Genomic DNA, 20880 nt, shown 5'->3' with positions numbered 1-20880 from the left:
ATGACATTTGGAAATGGATGTTGACCAGAGGCAGATTTATGCTTTCTATGCCACACTCATTGTGAGTTTAGGGCACAGGGCTCATCTTGGTCCAGGTGAGGTCAAGCTGCAGCTGAACCTTGTTTCCCTCTGCCATTTTGTGTTAGAGGATCATAGAATTGGCCAGGCCATGGTTTACAATTGCCTCAAAATCTGTTCATCATGACCATTGCTCTTTGTGTGAAGCTGAATGATAATATAAGTGCTGGGACAAATGCACATTTATTTTACATTTCAGCAGCATGACATTCCTTTTATTTGGGGGAGGGGAAGGTGCTATATATTTCCATACTCATATGCACCTGAAGTATTTATCACTTGGACTGGAAAACTTTAATTTTGTAATTACTAAGGCATCACCTGCCCTTTGCTACCAAGTACTTAGTTTGCAAGTTCTTTTAAAATGAAGGATAGATTGTTGAAGGGAGACTAATGAGTGTGATAGAAGAGATTAGCAGTGCAATGATATCCTCTGATACTGGACTGGCGAGTGAGAAAATGCTGGCCAATCTGCAAATGGAGGATGCTGATTTGTAAGGTCTTCCATGGAGTGGAAGCGGAGGACAACACATGATCTATCTTTTACAAAGTGTAAACGTGTAGATGCCTCATGGCTAATTCATCATAGGTTGAGCTACTTCTCTTCATAGCAATGAACTAATTAGATCAACACCATGAAACATCCTGATGCCCTATCATCTCTCATGCTGCATGCTCACTGTTGGGGAGAAATTCTAGTTCCACCTGCTCCAAGACATTGATCCCCAACCCGTTCAGGTCAAAGGAATTTTTGCCTGCTCTGAACTTAACATACTGTCCCACACATTTGAGATTTAGCATGTACTATTTTTGTTTGTTGGAGGCACTGGGGTTTGAACTCAGGGCTCCATGCTTGCTAGACAGGTGTTCTTACTGTTTGAGCCACTCCATCAGCTAGACTGAACTATTTTTTGTTGTCTTACTGTTTAATTTTACTATTATTATGAACCTGGGTATGTTATCTCAATCAATGTGTTTCAAGTCTATGTGGCTCAGTTTTGTTATGTGTAAATTACAAAGGGTAATATATGTACCTTTGCTTCAGAATTTTTCTGAGAATCAAGAGAAGATGTTTTCATCAGCATGCATACTCTGCAATTATCACCTGCTATATGACACAGTGGGTGGTCAGTAAGACTAAGGTTTCTCCTTCCTCATAGACTCTGTCATATATTTTCATAGCATCAGATTTTAAAACCTGGTTGAAACTCAGTTTGCCACTTTGGCTGGTTTCTTATTCTTCTCCTCAAAAGACAGGGTATGGAGCCTTCAGGGACACTGAGTCCATGCCATGCTGGATCCACAGGGATCTGTATCTGTTGCTATGTTGAGTTAATTGTTCAGTCCCACCCTGTGGCATGTACTGGGATTTCTTTTAGGCAAAATCATCTTCCAGGCATCCAGGGATGGAGTCATTGCCAACTTTACACAAGATATCAGCAACCTGAAGAAAGTCATCTTTCCCTGTAGCAGCTTTCACTCTCCCTACCTCCTTGCCCCCAGCCCATGGTCCCCACTTTTACTTGTACACAGGGGAGGGTGAGTAGTAAGTACTTCAGGAGCATGGACCTGTACAGTGCACTCACTGGGGACCATCATCTGTGTGATCTGATAGAAACTATGCTAAACTATTAAAGATATTTTTCACAGCCTGCTTTCTAAAAATGAGACAACGTACATTCATGCCCCAAATCTCACTTGTTTTTTTCTCACATTTTTCTTTCTCCTACTTATATGCTTCATCCATCTCCTGCTTCTATGTGGGAGCAGAGAAGTTTCTCATTATCTTACCCTTTCATAGGTGTTTATATATGGTATGAATAGATCAAATAAACAGGAACTTAGGTTAATTTAATAGAAAAAATAAAATATGGAATAACATTGATTTTGGCCAGTATCAATTACAACCGTTCTACTATATTTTACAAAAAAACAACTGAACATTTTACACATGTACAGTATTTTTCAGTAAAGTGGATGTGGATTTAACATTGTGTCACTTTTAATTAGTAGATGGAAAAGAAAAAGACAAGAGAACAGAAAATAGGATTTTTGTCTCTAGAAGGTCAAAGCATTTGTCACGTCTCCAAACTTTGTACTATCCATTACATATATCTCATTTGAATATATATATTTATACATCATATATAACATTAACTTAAACTTTGAAAGCATTATGTTCTAGTTAATAATTTTATGTAGATAAATGAGGCAGTAACACACTAGTAGTTAAACCGGTATTTCCATGATGTGCACCTGCGTGGCCAGTGGGAAATGAAATGTACACTAGTTGACCCCAGGGAACGTGGCTGTCATGTTGATGGCAATTTGTCTAAGAACACAGACACCATTTTAAGCTCTGCTATCATACCTGTGCCTCAACTACTATGGGCTAGTTCCATTAACCGGATCTCTTTACAGGCAAATCTAGTTTTGCCATCTGCATGAGCTTGCTTTAAAAGGCTTATGCTTACATTTGACCATTTAAACACTGTACCTTTAAGTGTAAAAGACTATAGGCTGTATCCAGGATTAACTTGTTCTTCATGTCAAAAGGGTCTGCAGTGTTACAAAGAGGAAAGATGTTCTGCAAAATCAGTTGATGGCTTAGTTGTTTATGAGTCATTATGTGACTCAATATCATCACAATGCTATTAAGAGGGTCATTAGACTATTTGCTTATTATTCACCTTAGGTTGGAAGTTAACCATGTCTAGGAATATTTTCAAGGAGGATGTTTTACTAGCCTGCTGCTCAGATGGGGACTTTAGCATCCACTTCTCTGTTCCTTCTCAGGGTTGCCTATATTAAATCATTCTTCTCAGCAGTGAAGCCAGCAGCATCTTGGAAGTAAAGCTCTCTAAAGCTTAAAGCCTGAAAAATGGCTGGTCCCTCCCAAAGCAAATAAAGCCACCATGGAGCTTCTATATGAAAAGTGGAGAAATTTAGTATCAGTCTACCATCCCTTACAAAAAGAAACTGTAAAAAGATACGTTTTTCTCATTTCCCACCACTGATCAAAAACAATTTCTTTATAATTCATTTTGCTAGAGTCCATGAAATGTTTATGGAATCACAGAAGACCAGTGAAGAAATTTCTAAAACAAACAAATAAACAAACAAAAGCCCCAAGCAAACAAAAAACAAACCCAGATAAACTCAATGACATTCAGTGGACAAGCCATGTAAGAGCATGGCCTGGTTTTACAGGGACAGAAGAGTGAGAAAATACAGAAGCAGGAGGGTACAATCATGCCGCCCATATTCAATTTCCAGTTTTATTTTCTCAAAATGACAAGATGAAAAGACTTCTAATAAGCACCATTGAAAAACAGTGCCCGGCCAACATGAGCACGAGCTTAAATATATTTAAATAAATTCCATTTCTTAAAAAATACAGGACCTCTTAGAAACTTTTGACTCCAGGAAGAAATTTCCTGCATCACATCCAAAATGCTTTCCACCATGACAAACGGAATTTCTGATGGTCTTTAAAAAATGCTATGGGGATAATGGCTAGATAGCACCGAGAGATTGTGCAGGGTCTATGAAGTTAACTCTCCAGGTTTTAAGGGAGCCGGGTCAGTCTCATTGTACCTCTGCATTCTTTCCATCACTGATTTGACTCTATAGAACAATCCCACTTGACCAGCTGTGTATAAAATAACCCAATCTACGATGGAAAAGCCAGTAGCAGCAAGTGTATCTGATGAAACCAGTGGAGCAGACTTATCAGGTGAGTAAAATGCAAAACACCAGTACATAATGCATGAAGTAAACTATGTGTGGAAATTTCAATGCTTAACTGTGAAATACTAAGACAAATGATACTGAACACTGCTGTATAGGATGTTCTTAATGCCCCCAGGTCCAGATGCCTGTCATTTCCCCAGCAGTGGGCTCAAGCATGAGAAATAATTGATGCAAGAGCTTTCTGTTTTATTTTGACCTATGTACATTCTTGTGATGTTTTGGAAAAATATTTTTAGGCATCTCAAAGGGGAAACAAGCAAGTAAATGTAAAAAAAAAAAAAATGGACCTTCAAACCCAGGGCAGGAAATCAAATCATTACTTTAACGTCAAATTTTGGCATCAAATACTTTGGTCATACAATACTGTCTCTGTGATGCTGGCTGTTTAGCACTTAAACACCCAGTTATAAAAGGTAGGCTTGTTGTAGATTTATTCTTTTTTCCATTTAAGTTCTGACGAAACAGTTCACCATCTCCCTGCACAAACTTGAAAGAGAGAGAGAGGAAAAAAAAGATAGCAAGAAAGAGAGGTGGCTTTCTTTTTTTTTTTTTTTTTGGCTTTTTTTCTTTTTAATAATATTGAATACTCTGTAAGTCTACAGGAACAAAGAACTCTAAGTTGGCTGCTCAGCCTTGGAATGTGCATGTTTTGCAGCAAAGTTGTTGAAGAACCTTCCGCTGACACAGATTGTTCTTTTTCACAAGCATACAGAAGCCTCCTTCTGCCCAGGACTCTTCCGTTGCTTTTCCGGAAGTCAGCGAGACAGAGTGGGGAGTGGAGGTGGAGAGCAGCGTGATGCATGCGCGCACACGCGCACGCACGCACGCACGCACGCACGGAGGGAGGTTTTGATTGGCCAGAGAGGCAGATTTGGGGGGGTTGGAAGAAGTCATTCAGGAGCAGTCAACAAGGAGGAAATTTGGTCCACCCAAAGTGATTTCAGTCAACAGCATGGTTTTTTTCAAGGAGAGATATTGCAGTCCAGCGGTAAATGTGATTGGTATCCATTTGTGAAAGGAAAAAAAGATTGGAAAAAGGATAAATTAGAAATCAATAATAACATAAGTTAGGAAATTTTCTTTCCAGAATTACCTAGAGCAGAGAATGTACAGCCACTTGTACCATATTTCATTGACTCCAAAACACAGGATTTAAGATGCACCATTATTTTATGTATTGCAAAGGAAAAAAATGCTTCTTATTGAACTGCAACACAACGTTCTGTTATCAGAATTTTAATTGCATACTTAATAAAAGTATTTGTTATATAAATTGTTTCAGTGATTATGCAGCGATCCTTTGAATATTGGACAATAGTTTACTCTTTTGAAGCTCTGTTCAATTGATATTAAATGCCACACAAGAAGTAGCTATGTGCTTATTAATTCAGTTCAATGGATGTCTCTGTGCTGAAGCCTCATATCCAGACAGTGATAGTTATGTCCTATCAGACTGCTGGTCAGAACCAGTAGTAAGCTTCCATGAATGATATGATGCATCTGATATCAGAGATGTGAGAAGGTTTAAAAAGAAAGTATGCATTAGAGTCATGGAAATATGACAGTTGAAAGGGAACAAATAGCACATCCTTAAAGGCAGTTGCCATGTGATTTGAAAGCCCAGTGAGCCATCAAGCATCTCATTCTTGTACTGACCCAAAAATGAACTCACTGCAAATTATGGTTCTTCATTTTCCACTTTTGCCCACAATCCTGACAATCCTCTTTTACCAAGTGGCCATTTGGCCCAATGTAGTCCACATCCACCATGGTTTAGCAAAAAATAGTTAAAACATCACAAACTTTGAAAGGTTTGGTACCACATGCTAGAGGTGAAAACTTCAAGGTACAGTATAAGTCCTTTATCAATCACTTAAGTCTTCCTCAACTTTCTGATTACTGATTTACGAAAATATTCTGGTTGTATTCAGATATAAAGGAACCATGCTTTTAAGGAGGCACCTGTTGGTAACTTAAAGTTGATACTTAGATTGTCCCCTAAGGTACGTCACCTCAGGTCTGTCACCCCAGTGTGATATACTGAGAATTAGCCCTGGCCAGGAAATCTCAGTGCATAGAGAGCCTGATTGGGCCCAGTTCATCTCTGTCAGACTAATCCTATATCAGAAAAGTTGCAAGGATGCAGTCATCTATGATGCTCCAAGGAAATGAGACCATAGTGATGTTCTACCATTGCCCTCAGGTACCTCATTCTTTCTGGGGCCTTTTGAGGTTCCTAATAGGGAAATTATCTTCTTCATTTTGTGCAGATGAGAAGGATAAGGCCCAGAGAGGTTTATAACCAGCTTGCAGATCTGAGCTCAGAAACAAGTTTAACACTTCTGAGCTTCCAATGTAGCTCAATTGCAACATTTTGACTCCTAAGTCCATATTCTGCCAACTGCACTACTGTGCTGCCTCTTCCGAAATTTCCAGAAGATGAAGCATTCAAAAGATGTAGTGGGGAGGTGGGGTTGGGGAGCCCTAGGGCTTTGATCTCATCACTAGGACTGTTCAGGAAGCACAGTTTCTATTTTTAGAACAATTCAAAGATGTTTTAAATAACAGTTCAAATAATTTCTTTCTACATCATTGAGATGTATTTTCTGCATAAGGCTTAGAAAAATTTTTGGATACCCTCAGCATGAACTGTATGTAGAATCAAAGTTCACTAAGTGATAGAGTTGGAAAAATTTAAATTTACTAATTTTCCAGATGGGGAAACTGAGGCTAGAGAAGTGAGGGAACTTGCATTTGCCAACTGTCAAGGGGACAGGAGCAGTACAGTGGTCCTCAAACTAGGCTGCACATTAGACACACTTGAGATGCTTCTAAAAATATCTGTTCTCAGCCTACATCCCAGTCCAATCCAATCAAAATCTTTGGGAAAGATGTGGGGATCCAGCATCTTGGTTAAGAACTACTGGTGCAAAGAAAAAAAAATGGACCAACATGTGCCAGTCTTAAGTTCTATGCTTTGGTCCATCATTTTCTAGCATCGCATCTTGGGTTTTCCTTTCTGGAAGACAGAAATATCAATTCCTAGACTCACAGCCTTCACAAAAGATTCAGAAACCATCTGATTACTAATTACATATCAAAAAATAAAAATCCAAACAATAGGTGACATACACTATGGAATATTCACATGACTGAATTTTATGTTGTTATTAAAAATGAAGTTTACTAAGACTTTAAAACATAGGCCATAGGAAAATATTTATGCAAAATGCTTAGTGCAAAAAGCAGGATTCAAAACTATGTATATGGCATATAAACAATCTGGTAAAAAATACATATGGATAGAAATACATCAAAAATTAACTGGAAAATGTTACATATTATATGATTCTAACTATATGACATTTCCAAGTAGATGAGTCTATGGAGACAGTTAAAAAAAAAAAATCAGTTACTTCCAGGAGTTGGGGAACGGGAGAATGACTAGGCACGGCAAGATTTTCATGGCAGTGAAACTGCTCTGTATGATACTATAATGGTGGGTACGTGTCTTTATGTATTTGTTCAAAGCCAAAGAGTGTGTAACACTAGGAGGATATCCTAACGCAAACTCTGAACTTGGATGACAATGATGCGTCAGTAGTGTAGGCTCGGGGATGGCAACAAATGAGCCACTCTGGTGGGGGATGGTGACAGTGGGGGAGGCTATGCAAGAGTGAAGACAGGTGGTATAAGGGAAATCTCTGTACTTTCTGCTCAATTTTTCTGTGAATCAAAAGCTGCTCTAATAAATAAAGTTAGTTAATTATAAAAAAAACTAACTGGAACCATCCTGATCAGTGGGACCATGGCTAGTTTATTTTTTCTTTTAAAAAAAAAGAAAGAAACAGCTAGGTATGATGGCAATTCCAGCACTTGGGACCTGAGACAGGAGGATCAAAGTTGGAGGCCAGCGTGGGCTACAAAGCAAGTTCTAGGTTAACTTGGGTACATGGTGAGACTCTGGCTCAAAAATTAATAAATGAATAAGTAAATAAGTAAGTAAATAAATAAAATATCCAGCCCATTATTAGCTTAAGTTCAAGATGAATGAATGTCCTATCTGATGCATGCTTGTTAGTTTCTTTTCTTCTCTTTTTTATTAAATGGAAATGGGTTAGACCTTAAAGTAAAGATCATGCTTTGTTCAGCAATCAAGACAAGCAGTTGTACTCACCATCCTTGCAGATGGCTCCCATCTGACACATTCCTAAGTCTAAGAGATATCCACTTGGGCAGCTTGTACAGTTCTTGAATCCTGGGCCATTGCACGTTAAACAACTGGTATCACATCTGTGGGAAAATGTGAAATTTTTCAATCCGTTCCCACAAGGAGGTGTGCTTACTATCAACCTGATAATCTTAATCTTCCTTGCAAGAGGACACAAAATCTTTTCTTACAGTAATTGGTAGGCTGGATAACATTAAAGAAAATGGAACAGGTTGACACTGTTACTGGAAGGATACAACATCTCTTGGAACAGAAATGCTACTTCAAAAGTTTGAAGGTTCTCTGGAGGCAAAAAATATCAGATAACTTGGGTAAAGCTATCAAGCAGTGCCCAGAGGTAAATGATTAAACTTTATTTAATCATTCGAAATTCTGTTTTCTCCTTATTTATGAAGGTAGTCCTAGAAAGGACCCAGGTGCTGAGTGCCAGGGTTGGGGTGGGGCAGGGGCAGATGCACTTACTTTCTGCAGGACTTGTATGCATTCTCTGGAGCGTGGTGTGGGTAATAGCTGATACTGCAGCTGTGCACGCATCTCCTCTCCTCCATGAAATAACCCTCTGTGCAGTTAATACATCCATCGGCTCCAGCCCCTTCACACAGACAAATGCAAAAACAGAGACAAAGCCTCAGCAAGGGCTGCAGAATGGGCTTCTTCACACCAGCCTGTGAAAATAGCATTAACCTGCTATAATTTTAAGTCATCATTTAATTTTGTGCTTTTTCTTACTTTCCTTTGGGTGGGAAGAGGGAGGCTCTGCCTATTTTAAATCAAACCTATTTGCTAAAAACATCTGCTGTCTTTGGAACAAGAAAGAGATGCCACTGGGATCTGTAAGTTTCTGAGTAGAGACAGGGTGGTGATAGTTGACTTTCCATGAGACTACACGCATGATTATCGAAAGAGAAATGCACTCCTCCTCATTTCCTTTAAACTTATTGGTTGGATTGCATGAATGATGGCTAGAACCTGACAAACAGAAAGCAAAATTAGCAACAAGAAAATTCACAGAAGAACTAGGAGAAGGTACCAGCACAAGTAGCACAGGAGCGGTGGCAGGGCTGGCAGTCCTGGCCGTTGAAGAAGCGTCCGTCTTCGCAGGTGATAGTACACTGTGTTCCCTGCAGGCTGGGAGAACACAAAGAAGTGATGAGCAGCCTGTTGTGGTCCAGGCAAAACAGCAACGACTCCCCAGTCTCCATATTAACAAATCCAAACGCCTTAGAGACCAGTGGATTTGGCAAGGCATCAAAGCAAGGGAAATGGCCCTGTGTTCTCTTTTCTTCCCTCTTGGTAGCTGTAATGATGTCTGCAGCATATAAACATGTTGCTAAGCTCTGAGGATATTTTCCTAAATTTGTTAGACTGGCACACACTCCTACTTTGCTCAGCATCTTACAATCCAGAGATCTTAGGAAGTATCTGATTGATAAAACAATCACAATGCCCAACAACATACCTAGCAATTCCCTCATACTCAGACCTGCTCCACAGTGACTTAAAACTTGTCTTATAATTCTAAATGCAGTAAGAATACAAGGTAAAATGAATTACAACTGGATAAAAGTGTAATACAAATCCTGACCAGCCCACACTCCTTTTATGTTTTTGGTTTCTGATTTTAACCTTCTACTACTATGTTTTTGGTTTCTGATTTTAACCTTCAAAACAAAAAAATTCTTGGGCTTGTTCAGAGGTTAAAGAAAGTGCTTAGTGCACATGAGGACCTGGATTTAATCCTGGCACCCCACGTGCGTACATGTACACACACACACAGACACACACACACAAACACACACACACACTCTTATACCTTTGCCTATTTCTTGATTTATTCATTTGAAACACTCTAATGGTGTGTTTGGCAGAATTACCTATCTAAATGGTGCTGCTTCCTCAAACACCCTGTCTTTTCTTGGTTATATTTTTCAGTATTTCTTTTCTACCTAGTACTATGAGACAGTATCAAGTTGCCAGAATGTGTATTCTTAATCTCTCTTCTAATTTCTCTAAGCTACAATATTTTTTATAGTGTACAGATTGATTCTTAATAAACCAAAGACATAGAATTGAAAATACTTAATATAAAATATTACTTACTGAATATTGCAATCCCAATTAGTAGGACTGGAAACTAAGAAGAGAAGTAATGACACTCGAGATTGTGTTTAAGGAAACACAGTTCTCTTTTTCTAGATTCTTTATATTGCTCTGATCTTGCTTGTCTGCTCTGGATACGGGTCATGCTAACTGTTTTGTTTGCTTCTCATTTTCATTATATATATGTACATACTAAAAAGAGTTTATTATTGTTGACAGGACATGTGACATCAAAGCATTTATTACATGTAGATCATCATATTACTTTTAAAAATTAAAATTTACTTTCTCTATGCTCATTAAAGAAATTGGGAAAGAAAAAACAAGTAGGTGAAAAAAAATCCCAAATACTCATGAGCATTTTAATTCATTTTCTTCCCAGATTTTATGCATAGATAGTTTTTTCTGTTTGTTCTTAGCCACTATTTAAAAATTTACAGGTCTCCTGAGGCCACATGGTCAACCCTAGAAGCCCTTAGGAAAATGTGAGGAGACTCAGAGAGACAGAGGGTAGCTTTACTGAAAGAGTGCACCATTCAGAGACCTTTTTGCTGGCCTGAGAGCTGTCATTTAAAATGCCACTAAAAGAAAGGTTCTTTCCTTTTCTACAGCACTAAAAAAAAAAAGGACATTGCATTAAATGGATCCTTTCATGGGAGGAAATAAGGACCACCAAAAAACTTAGCAGTTTTAAAAAAGCTGCAGTTTTTCTGAGAAAGGACAGTGCTTCTAAGGTTGGCATCCATTCATCAGAGAGGTCACACTGTGTGTTTGTTACGGGATGAACGAAGGCAGATGTACAGCAGAGCGTCACAACATTGAAGCTTTTGGCTCTGCTTCCAAAACCACAAGGCCTAGGAGCCTGGTATTGGGAAAGCCTTCCTTCTTTCTTGGATAGACTGTCCACAGGGGCTACTGAGCCTTTGAAAAGTGGCTAGAGTAGCTAGCCAATGAACTGAATTTGTAAAATGTAGGTCTAAATTTGAAAAATTTGTACTGATTCAGTTATTGACAAACTTCTGAGTACAACTGGAATATCTTATCCATGTAAAATCTACTCTCTCAACTAGATTTAAAACATCTAAATGCAGCGATTTCTCATAAAAATTATTGTCAGAAATGAGATACATTTATGAAGATATATACCAGATTTCAAAGACTTAATATAAAAACAAAAAAGAACATAAAATATCTCACCAATCATTTTTTATATTGGTCACATGCTGAAATGATAGTATTTTGGATATATCAGGTTAAATAAAATATTTTATTACAATCAATTTCCTGGGTATCTTTTTACAGCTTTTAATATGGCTACTGGTGTACTTAAAATTACATCTATGACTCTCATATTTCTATTGGCATGGTTTAGCTTACTCTGTAAGATGTTCTTTAAGAAATAATTTAAATAATTTTGTTTCTTATGGACCAATTATATACCAGATGCTGGAATACTGGTTCATAAATGTTAGCGTGGTTTATTTTGATCATAATCCAGCAAAGTAGAGATTATTATCACCATTTTATAGATAAGCCAGTGTGGGTAATAGAATTGATCAAAATCACTCAGTTAATAAACAGCAGAGGAGGATTTGAGCCCACATCTGACTTCTTTATTTCTATTATACCACCCTGCTGCTTCTCCAAGAAGAATTAGGAGACTAAACAGACAGAAATTTTTCAAGACTGAAGTGTTGAGATGAAAGGGACTAAACAAACTAATGTTAAGTGCATATACAGGAAAAAAAAAGGAATAAAGCTACAAATAATCAATAAATGTAAATGAAAATAATGTTCCAATACTGACCATTGGGAAGAACTGCCTGGACCCTGCGGATTTCGCTTCTGATCAAGTGGAAATAAAATTACTGTCTCTACGTAAAAGGAATCCAGTGTGGGAGAATTCTAGCTCCAAGTAGAGACAGAGTCTAACTCCCCACCCTGCATGATCTGACCTTCTCTCCTGAGGGCAAGAAGCTTCAAGTTCATTTCAACTGCACATTGTTTTCTTATAGAGTCTACCAAATACCAGCTTCAGCAGCGAGCAAGTCAGCCATTCAATAAGAAAGTCTCCTGGTGTTAAATATATGTGCAGACAGCAGCAGAACAGAACCAAGCCTGAGGTACTTAAGATAAGCAAATGACTGGGTATGTGCAGAGAAATAATGAAGATAAGGGAATAACTTTCCCCCCATCCAAGGAATTAATCAGGTGGATTAAATATAATTCACTGGCATTACCTGCCTAGTAATCCTTGACTGGCACGATGTGGGTCAAAAGCCCAACGGATGCCTGTCGCGTGGTCATTTTTATTGACTGGTATCTACGAGACATCTTTTCCACAGAGAATTTATTTAGTTTATAACCCTTCCTGAGCCAAGATGGATTCCAATGTTTCACATCTAATGGCAGAGATAACGCAAATAGCAGTCAAGTGCTGTAGTGGGATTCAGATCAAGGATAGATGGTAAGAGGGCTATTTATTTACTTGTTTATTCTTATGTTTTACATTTTGTTTGCAACAAGAAGCTCCCTGTGCTGTGTTGTTTGATGAACTCCTCCTCTCTCTTACCTTAACCCATCTCTGCATTCTGTACAGTTATGGTAATCAGTACATGCCTTGCAGTTTTCACTACATTTCCGGCAAAGATTTTTCTCTGTTAAAAACAAAAAGAAACAACAATAGAAATCAATTGGATTCCATAAAAGCACATTGGAAATGTTCTGTTTGCTAATGTATGATACAGTGCCCATGCTCTTGAGTAGAAAATTACAAGGAAAGCCTCAGAATCGCCATTGATTATCATTGCTCAGCAAACCAAAGGTAGACATGATCTGTTACCCTGGGAAGCACCTTACAATTACCTGTGGTCCTGTAGACAAGCAAAGTACAGTGCATTAATTCCTACTTGAATGCTTTATAGGCTCTTTTCATTTTCCCATTCTCTTTCCCAAGTAGGGTTGCCTAACTTCCAACACTCAAAATCCCATGTGTGAAGCTGGATTACCACCTCTACGTAAGGATTAAAAAACAAAAGCAATGCTGGAGGTGGGGATGGCTCAATGGTAGAGAACCTGTCTCACAAGTACAAGGTCCTGAGTGCAGACCCCACTACCATCAAAAGAAAAAAAAATAAGCAAAGCAGGACTGTAGACCTCCATGCTGGCAGCTTTTAGGACCACACTGATGAGCCGTACTAGAAAAAACGATGAAGATTTCAAGGTAAAGGTTGCTTATTATTATTGTACTGCTAAAAACAGTGCCTTGCACTTCACAGCTGCTATAGAACTGATAGAAATATTATTATTTTCAGTTAATATCTATGTTTTGTGGAACAGAAATGTATTGGTTTGAATAAATATGTGGCAAATACAAATTGTATCCTTGGTATATTAAGGGAGGTATTTTACCTTGGACAACACTTTGCTGGAAACTTGGTACCTTCTCTGGTATGTAGGTGGGTTATAGTTACACATATATGTACAACTGAATGGAGCCTTGTTCACAGGCTTTCCTTCCTCTGTCTGCTCTTTAAATATTGGTGTTCCACAGAGAAGTGCTGCTTTAATAGATGCCTACAAGGACCTTCCAGATCGAGTCTGAGTGTCTCAGCAAGAAATGCAAAGCTCTCAACAATGTCATGGCACTTAGCGGATGGTCATTAATGTATCATTGAGAATACTGGATACAGCCTAGGATTTGACCTCAGAGGTTCTGGACTTGCATTCTGCTTTTGTCACTTCCAGTGAACAAGTTCACGGTCTCATGAGTGGAGGTTACAATGGCACCTACTTCTGAGACTGTCTTGAGAATTAATGAGATGGTTTAAGGGAATGATATAAACTATAAAACACTGTAAATGTATTGGCAATAATTATTACTACACGTGACCATACGAGATCACCACACTGGGTACAAAAGGACTCATTAAAGGAGAAAATTATAACAAAGGCAACTATACAAGAGAGATACACAGACCACCTGAACCAAACCAATACTATTTGGTAGCTAAAGTAATTGTTTGACCAGCTTTCCTTAATTATCCACTTCTAGGCTCTGTGAAAGAGAATTGACTCTTGGATTCTGGGGATATATTTCAGCAGTAGAGCACAAGCTTAGCAATTTTGACACAGAACCAACTTTCTTTTCGAAGTCTCAGCCTTTTTGATGGAGGTTTGACTTATTCTTCCCAAGGAGAGAGGCCCCTTCCTCTCTCCTAATTTTTCCTGTCCCCATTAAGTTGTAGCTCATGTCTCAAATTTGGGGGCAAAAAAGAACTCTAGGGGAATCTCTATCCATTATTTCAAAGGGTAAAACGAGAAATCCATCTGTTACATAGAGAAATGTGTGCTTTTGAATCAAGAGAGAATTTCACTTTTTCTTTGAGAAAGGGTCTTGCTACATGGCAAAGACTGGCATGGAACTCTGATATATAGACCAGGCTGACCTGGTCTATATTTCTTAGGTTGTGAATAAACAAGATATTTCAGTGTCTTGATAAACCATGATATAATATCCTTGTTAGGACAAATTATTCAGACCTTAGAAATAAAGCAAAAGGTATCTTCAGCCATCTGAGAGCCATACTGGAGCACAAACAGTTCTGTCCAAAGACTATCTAATTTACTAGGGCAACTAATTACAGTTTGCTAATTACAGTTGATACACCAAACTTTGGAAGCTATATACTTTGTTTGGTGAGATTGAAAATGATTTTTCGCCAGTAGAAAAAATACCTCTCCCCCAAATCCTCGTGGGAGTGCCATGTAGGAAATTTAGTTTTATCTTTAACTCAACAAAAGGATCTCTTTTTGCCTTTCCTGGTGAGCTATAGTACCTGAGCATCTTTGAATCCATTAGTCATCTAGAATGTTCCTCTAACGTGTAGAATGTCTCTGACACATATTCATTCCACATTTATAAGAAAGTCATGTTTTTAAACATTTCATAAAGTACACTTTGATATCATACAGGCTGTTGCCTATTTGGTGAGTAGAAGGCAGGCCTGGTTGCCAACCCTTGCAAGCCTGTTTACAGGTTGGCTCAAGGCTGGCATTTGGAGAGGGTTCCCATCACTGTAACCAGGGTGGTGAACACTGCGTAAACAACATGGTTTACGGGGAACACCTGGTTTCCTTCCAGGACTATGGAATTTTGGTGCGTGCCAAGTAGACGGTGCCTACCTGACCAGCTCCCACTTGTGCTCCTGGGTACTGATAGTCCACTGAATTTCACTGATAGACAACATTTCATAGGTGTCATTGCAAATTGTTGCTGGAGTAATTAAACAGGTCCCATGTGGCCCCACTGGGAAAGCACTCTCAGAAGTTTGCATCTGGTTTCCTCTGGGCTTCCTGGTTTCCCTCTGCTGATTTGCTCTAATAAATTGCACCTGTGTGTACAGAGTGTGACTGCATCCTGAGTGTAGTGAGCATCCTAGCAAATCATTGTACCTGGGGGCGGACATAAGAATCCTCTGATATAGCTACTTACAGATATTTTATGTAAAACTTTAAATGCTCTCTTAAAATCAATTGGTTAGATACTGTTTGATAATAAGCAAAGTCCAGATTTCATAAAGGAGGAATATTCCTCCAAAGGTCACTCAAATGCACTATCACACATCTTCTCTAAAACTCAAATATTTGAAGTCAACTCACTGGTGTCCTGGTATGACCCATCCGGGCAGTGAATAACACAGCTGTTGGTTTCTTCATTCAGGAAGTATCCATATTTACAGGACAGGCACTGATCACCATGGCTGCCAAAGCAGGACTCACAGTTGGGTGCACACTTCCGGCATCTCTTCTTGTCAGCATGGTAGTGGCCAGAAGGGCAGCTGGAGACACAGATCCTGTGTTGGAATGATAAGAAAGAAGGTTATGTCACCAACCATTGGGTCCTCAGCCTCACGATCCATTTTAAACTAGGATGCCAACACCAAATCCAAAGAACCAAGTGCTGATGGTTAAACTTGCTCCTGCATGGGGGCCTTGAAGGGGAACACAGTTATACAGCACACAGTCCACAGACCAAATGTCTCCTTGTGAGGGTCTAGATACTGAAAATGAATGGTGAGTCTCAAGAGTAAGCTATGGTGGTGAATCAGAAGGAAAATACATGGGAACCATGACTGCATGTAAATGTCCCCTCCAATAAACTGTTCCTTCCACTTTTGTGTAGCGTTTATTATATGGATTTTGTTTGGATGGCAGTACTTGTTGTATGTTCATCTAATAATCATCCAAATTAATATAAATACATTTAAGTTTATGTTGCTTATGAGAATTGCCCTGTCCCCCCTTTTTTAAAAACAACTTTCTTGTTTGCCTATAACTGAAAGACAGGGCTTAATTTATTTATTCATTCAGCAAATATTTACTGAACACAATTAAATATCAGGGATTTTGTAAGTGCAAGAGATAAGACAGGCACTGAGATGGCCAAGAGCCTTTTCCTCGAGGAATTTAAATTCCAGCATGGATCTGTCTGAGCATCTGGGGTATGGAGAAATCACAAGGAGGCTCCCTAGAGTGTGTTTATGCCTGAAAGAAGAGGAAGAAAGTTGGTGGGGTCAGAGCAGACCTGAGATAGGGAGGATGGGCTCTGAGTGGGCAGTCACTGGTCCACAGCCTGGTCCCAGGGGAGCATATCTACACAGATCTAGGCAGAAAACGGGCTCACAGACAAGGGGTCCACCTCAATGCCCAGAGTGCAAGAGTTGAGCAGACAATGTATATACACGTAAGTAAATGTAAAAATGATAAAAGAAAAGTAGAAAGAAAAAACCAAAAAGAGTTGAGCAGAACCTTTGCCACATAGATGTCCTGATGTTCTGCATGTTGGGGAATGTGGAAAAGCATGAGTTTGGGCCAGGTTTGCATTTTCATGAAGGGTAAATACAGCCAGGGTATAAAATACCAATGAGATGAAAAAGACCCACATCTTCAATTAGACAGGAGGACTAAGTTCAAGAGAGCTATTGCATATCATGGTGGCTAGAGCGGATAACATATTCATATACTTGAAAATTGCTAAAAGAGTAGATTTTAAGTGTTCTCACCACAAAAAATGAGAACTATGTGAGGGAATGTATATGGTAAATAGCTTGATTTAGTCATTTTATAATGCACGCACATTTCAAAACATATGCAGCATAAATATATATACTGTTTTCTTGTTAATTCAAATATAAAATAAAAAAGAAAGAAAAAGAAAGACCTGGAGAAGACAAACCATGGGCATAGCTGGTCCCTCTGCTCCATCCTTCTGGTGAGAGAAGACATACATGCCCTTTTTACATTTTGTAACTCAGTATATTCTCACCACTGTGAAAGGCAGGCCTGACCAGTAGCACTTTTCTGAGCTTCAGGCCTGTCTGTGGGGGATCATGGGAAGATGGAGGCTGCCTGAGTGTGCTCCATGTTTTTGGCCCCTTGGGAATTCCTGAGACACCTGGGATATGCTGTGGGGATCTGATGTGGCTTCTCTCCTACCTGGTGTTATTTTTCAGCTTATAGTAGTAGTGCAAGCAGTCATTGCAGTGGTCTGGTCCTGGCCCCTCACAGCCAACCTCACTGCATTCAGGATCACAGGGACCTGAGGTTAGAATAAAAGATGATAAGAATTAAAGATTTGGAGAAAACTTGGAAAAAACTTTCTGACAGGTCAGTTTCACCCTGAATTTGGTATAGAATAGGACTCCCTTCCCCCCTTATGCAGTGACAATTTCTTTAAGATAGAGAAATGATGGCCATGAGATGAACATAACTTTTATTGGTAAAACTTCAATTGCTTAAATATAAAGAATGTAAATTCTAAGCATGGCCTGGTCTTCAAATCATATATGACTCTCTTGGGAGAGCTAACAAGTATTTGAGAAGCCAAATGAACAATGCCATTACAGTAGCTAGAAAAAAATCAACTGGAATTAATATGCATAACAATAAAACACAGGATTTATAGAAAAATGAGAAGATAAGTTGTTGATAAAAAGAAGAAAAGGTTATTATGCAACACCCGGACCAGATTGCCTGTCTCATCCAAGGTCGTTAAAACCACTGAATACCTCTGAAATACTGTGGCCAGCAAGAAACACTGTTATGGCATCTGGCAAAGGTTATCACCAGCTAGTATTGGATCACAAAGCAGGTACTTCAGGCACAGATAATAGGCTTAAAATTGCATGTTATCCAAAGACCAGTGGACAACTCAACAAAAGAAAATGATAAATTAAAAAATGTGAGCTAGCTTAAAAAAAATCCAGATCTGTAATGGGGGTTCCTAATTTCTCTGGCTACATATTCTTTGGTATAGAACTGGAGGTTATGCACAGTAAGGGGAAAAAAGTGCCAGGAAGATGGAGTATTTTGTGACCATTCAAAAGTTTTCTAAGGCCATGGGTTACTTATAGAAGGTTTTGCTTCTTTTCCTTGATCTTTATGTATTGGAATATCTGATTTTATAATCTTCAAGCTCTTTGCCAATGAAAATTCATATGATTTTAACTAACAATAAATAATTGCACAAAATGTGCAAGTCATAAGTTAAAGGTACCAGAAATATTCTGACTCCTACTTACTTCAATCAAAAGGACTTACTGTTGAACTTCATAAGGTCTTTGTTAGTTATTATGGAACTGTGTTGAATCACAGAAACATAGAATGCTAGAGCTGGGGAAGAATTACTTAGAAAGAAGTTTGGTAGTCAAATACTCCCTTTGCTGAAGAAAAAAAACTGATTTTCTAAGAGTTACTGTTGCTTGCCAAGTATGAAATGACTAAGAGAGTTAAAATCAACAAATGTCCTGACACCTAGCCCAAATCTTTTGCTTAGAGGTAACAAATCATGTGCTTGAATTGACCACCTGATCTGAATGGAGATAAGTCATTTGAAATGCTGCAAACTTGAAATAAATTCCTGATTAATTGCAAAATTCATTTGACACATTGTTTATTTCTATTTTTTCAAAAGCCTTAAATCAATCTCCAAATTAAATCCGATAGCTAGTAAAATTTGGGAAAGTTTAGCTGTCTACCATCATACACCAGGGGAGTGATGGATGTGCCGTGTACGGGTTCATGTTCAGTCAGCCGTGGGTCTCACAGTCACTGGGATGTGATGAAACAGTACAGAGATCTGGTTATGATAATGCCATCTGTGCCTCTAGTCAGGCTGGCTTCCACATGAAGGTAAAAATCAGAGCTCCACGGGAAGGGAGTCATGGGTGGCTCTAAATTTTCACCAGATGATTTTAAGAATTCAATAAAACCCTAAAAACATTTATTCTTGATATGTGCCCAAAGGACTCTCTACAGCAGGTTCTCATGCTTTGTTATTTCTTTCATAATCTTAAACCATCCCAGATGTAGCCTAGCACTGTAGATTGCAGGATAATAAAGAAATAGCTGTCTTTGTTCTCTCACAAGTGCCAATATCAATGATTGAGAAAAAGCTACAAGAATATAGCTGTTTTCATAATTCCAATATGATCAGAATTTGAATTAGAAACAGCACCTGAATATGAATAAGACAAAAAGTATTGTGCTCCATTTATGTTTGTGGATACGTTTTCCCTTGTCAGAGAAGATAAAATGGTTTGCTATTTATAACATAAATAGTAGTGTTACAAGATCAAAGCAAAACAAAGCAAAATCTAGCTCTGGTTATCTCAGTTGGTCTTAATTACCTAATCACGTTATTGACTCTGGGTTGCTACTTGTTTAGAATAAAAGGAACTACATGCATACTTAAGATATTCTGTTTAGGGTGATTAATGAAGTACATTTACCTCAGTACCTAGAGAAAAATCCCAGACAAAATACTTCCTGTCTAAAGATACATTACACTTCTATTTTTTAAAAATAGTTCTTTACTAGGCAAAGCTTTGCCCAATAAGCATTATGTGTTAATCAAAGCTCAAAGGGACTGAATGCTCCTATAAGTGGTAATCCATGCAATAAGACAGGAATCAGAAATACCAGAAGGACAAAAACACAATTTGAGGATGATTTGGGTATAGAACCAGCTGTTAAACATAAATTAATCAATACATTTCCTGCATATCACCATATAGTAATTAGAAATAATGGAGTATTTTCTATTACAAGAGTGGTAAGAATCAAATAACTTAGATATAACAATAACAAAAAGTTACACAAAATTGAGAGATTTCAGTAAAATGGGACATGGCCTATGTTTTGCATAGAAAGACGTTTGATTGTAAAAATAATTATCCCCATGAGACTGTATGTAAATTCAAATTAAATTCCCATGGGAATTTTAAGGGAGCTTTATAAATAATTTGAAAAATTCATCTGAAGAATAGCAGAGCAATAATTTCTATGAAAATGAGAAGTAAATGTTCTACAAATATTAACTTCATCATCAAGGGTGACTGTGTATCTCAGTGATAGGACACAAACATAGGTACTGGGTTCAATCCCCAGTCCCAGAAAAGAAAGGAAGAAAGATTGCCATGAAATGAGAATAAGTAAAACAGCATGGGTGGTAACAGTTTGAGAATTATTAGATAGATGAATCAGAAAAGGTGATATTAGTTACGACCTGATTAAAGAAAAAGAAGGAATAATTACTCAGCAATGATGTCAATCAATTTAGAAGGTAATTAAAAATAGTTTCAATTTTCACTACACACGATAAGCTAAAGTAAGTTCTAGATGAGTTAGTAGGCAAATTAAAAAAACAAAGCACGCAA

The 20880-nt window shown here is 38.3% G+C and overlaps 1 protein-coding gene across 5 annotated transcripts in view; it reads right to left on the bottom strand.

Annotated features, from left to right (window-relative positions):
- The window catches only part of Pcsk5 (proprotein convertase subtilisin/kexin type 5), a 413349-nt gene that overhangs the window by 134163 nt on the left and 258306 nt on the right, over window positions 1-20880 (bottom strand). For 4 of the 5 annotated variants that reach the window (XM_074052070.1, XM_074052071.1, XM_074052072.1 and 1 more), the window contains 6 exons: window positions 17660-17762; window positions 15824-16017; window positions 12735-12819; window positions 9093-9190; window positions 8525-8654; window positions 8009-8124 (listed from right to left, as the gene is read on the bottom strand). In XM_074052070.1, coding sequence (XP_073908171.1) covers window positions 8009-8124; window positions 8525-8654; window positions 9093-9190; window positions 12735-12819; window positions 15824-16017; window positions 17660-17762 — 726 coding nt within the window. Of the gene's footprint in view, window positions 1-4336; window positions 4575-8008; window positions 8125-8524; window positions 8655-9092; window positions 9191-12734; window positions 12820-15823; window positions 16018-17659; window positions 17763-20880 lie in introns of those variants that run through there. The other variant, XM_074052074.1, reaches the window with a different exon arrangement.

This window comes from Castor canadensis, chromosome 13 (assembly GCF_047511655.1).
Source record: "Castor canadensis chromosome 13, mCasCan1.hap1v2, whole genome shotgun sequence".
Lineage (NCBI taxonomy): Eukaryota > Metazoa > Chordata > Mammalia > Rodentia > Castoridae > Castor > Castor canadensis.
This window is presented reverse-complemented; position numbering and strand designations above follow the sequence as displayed.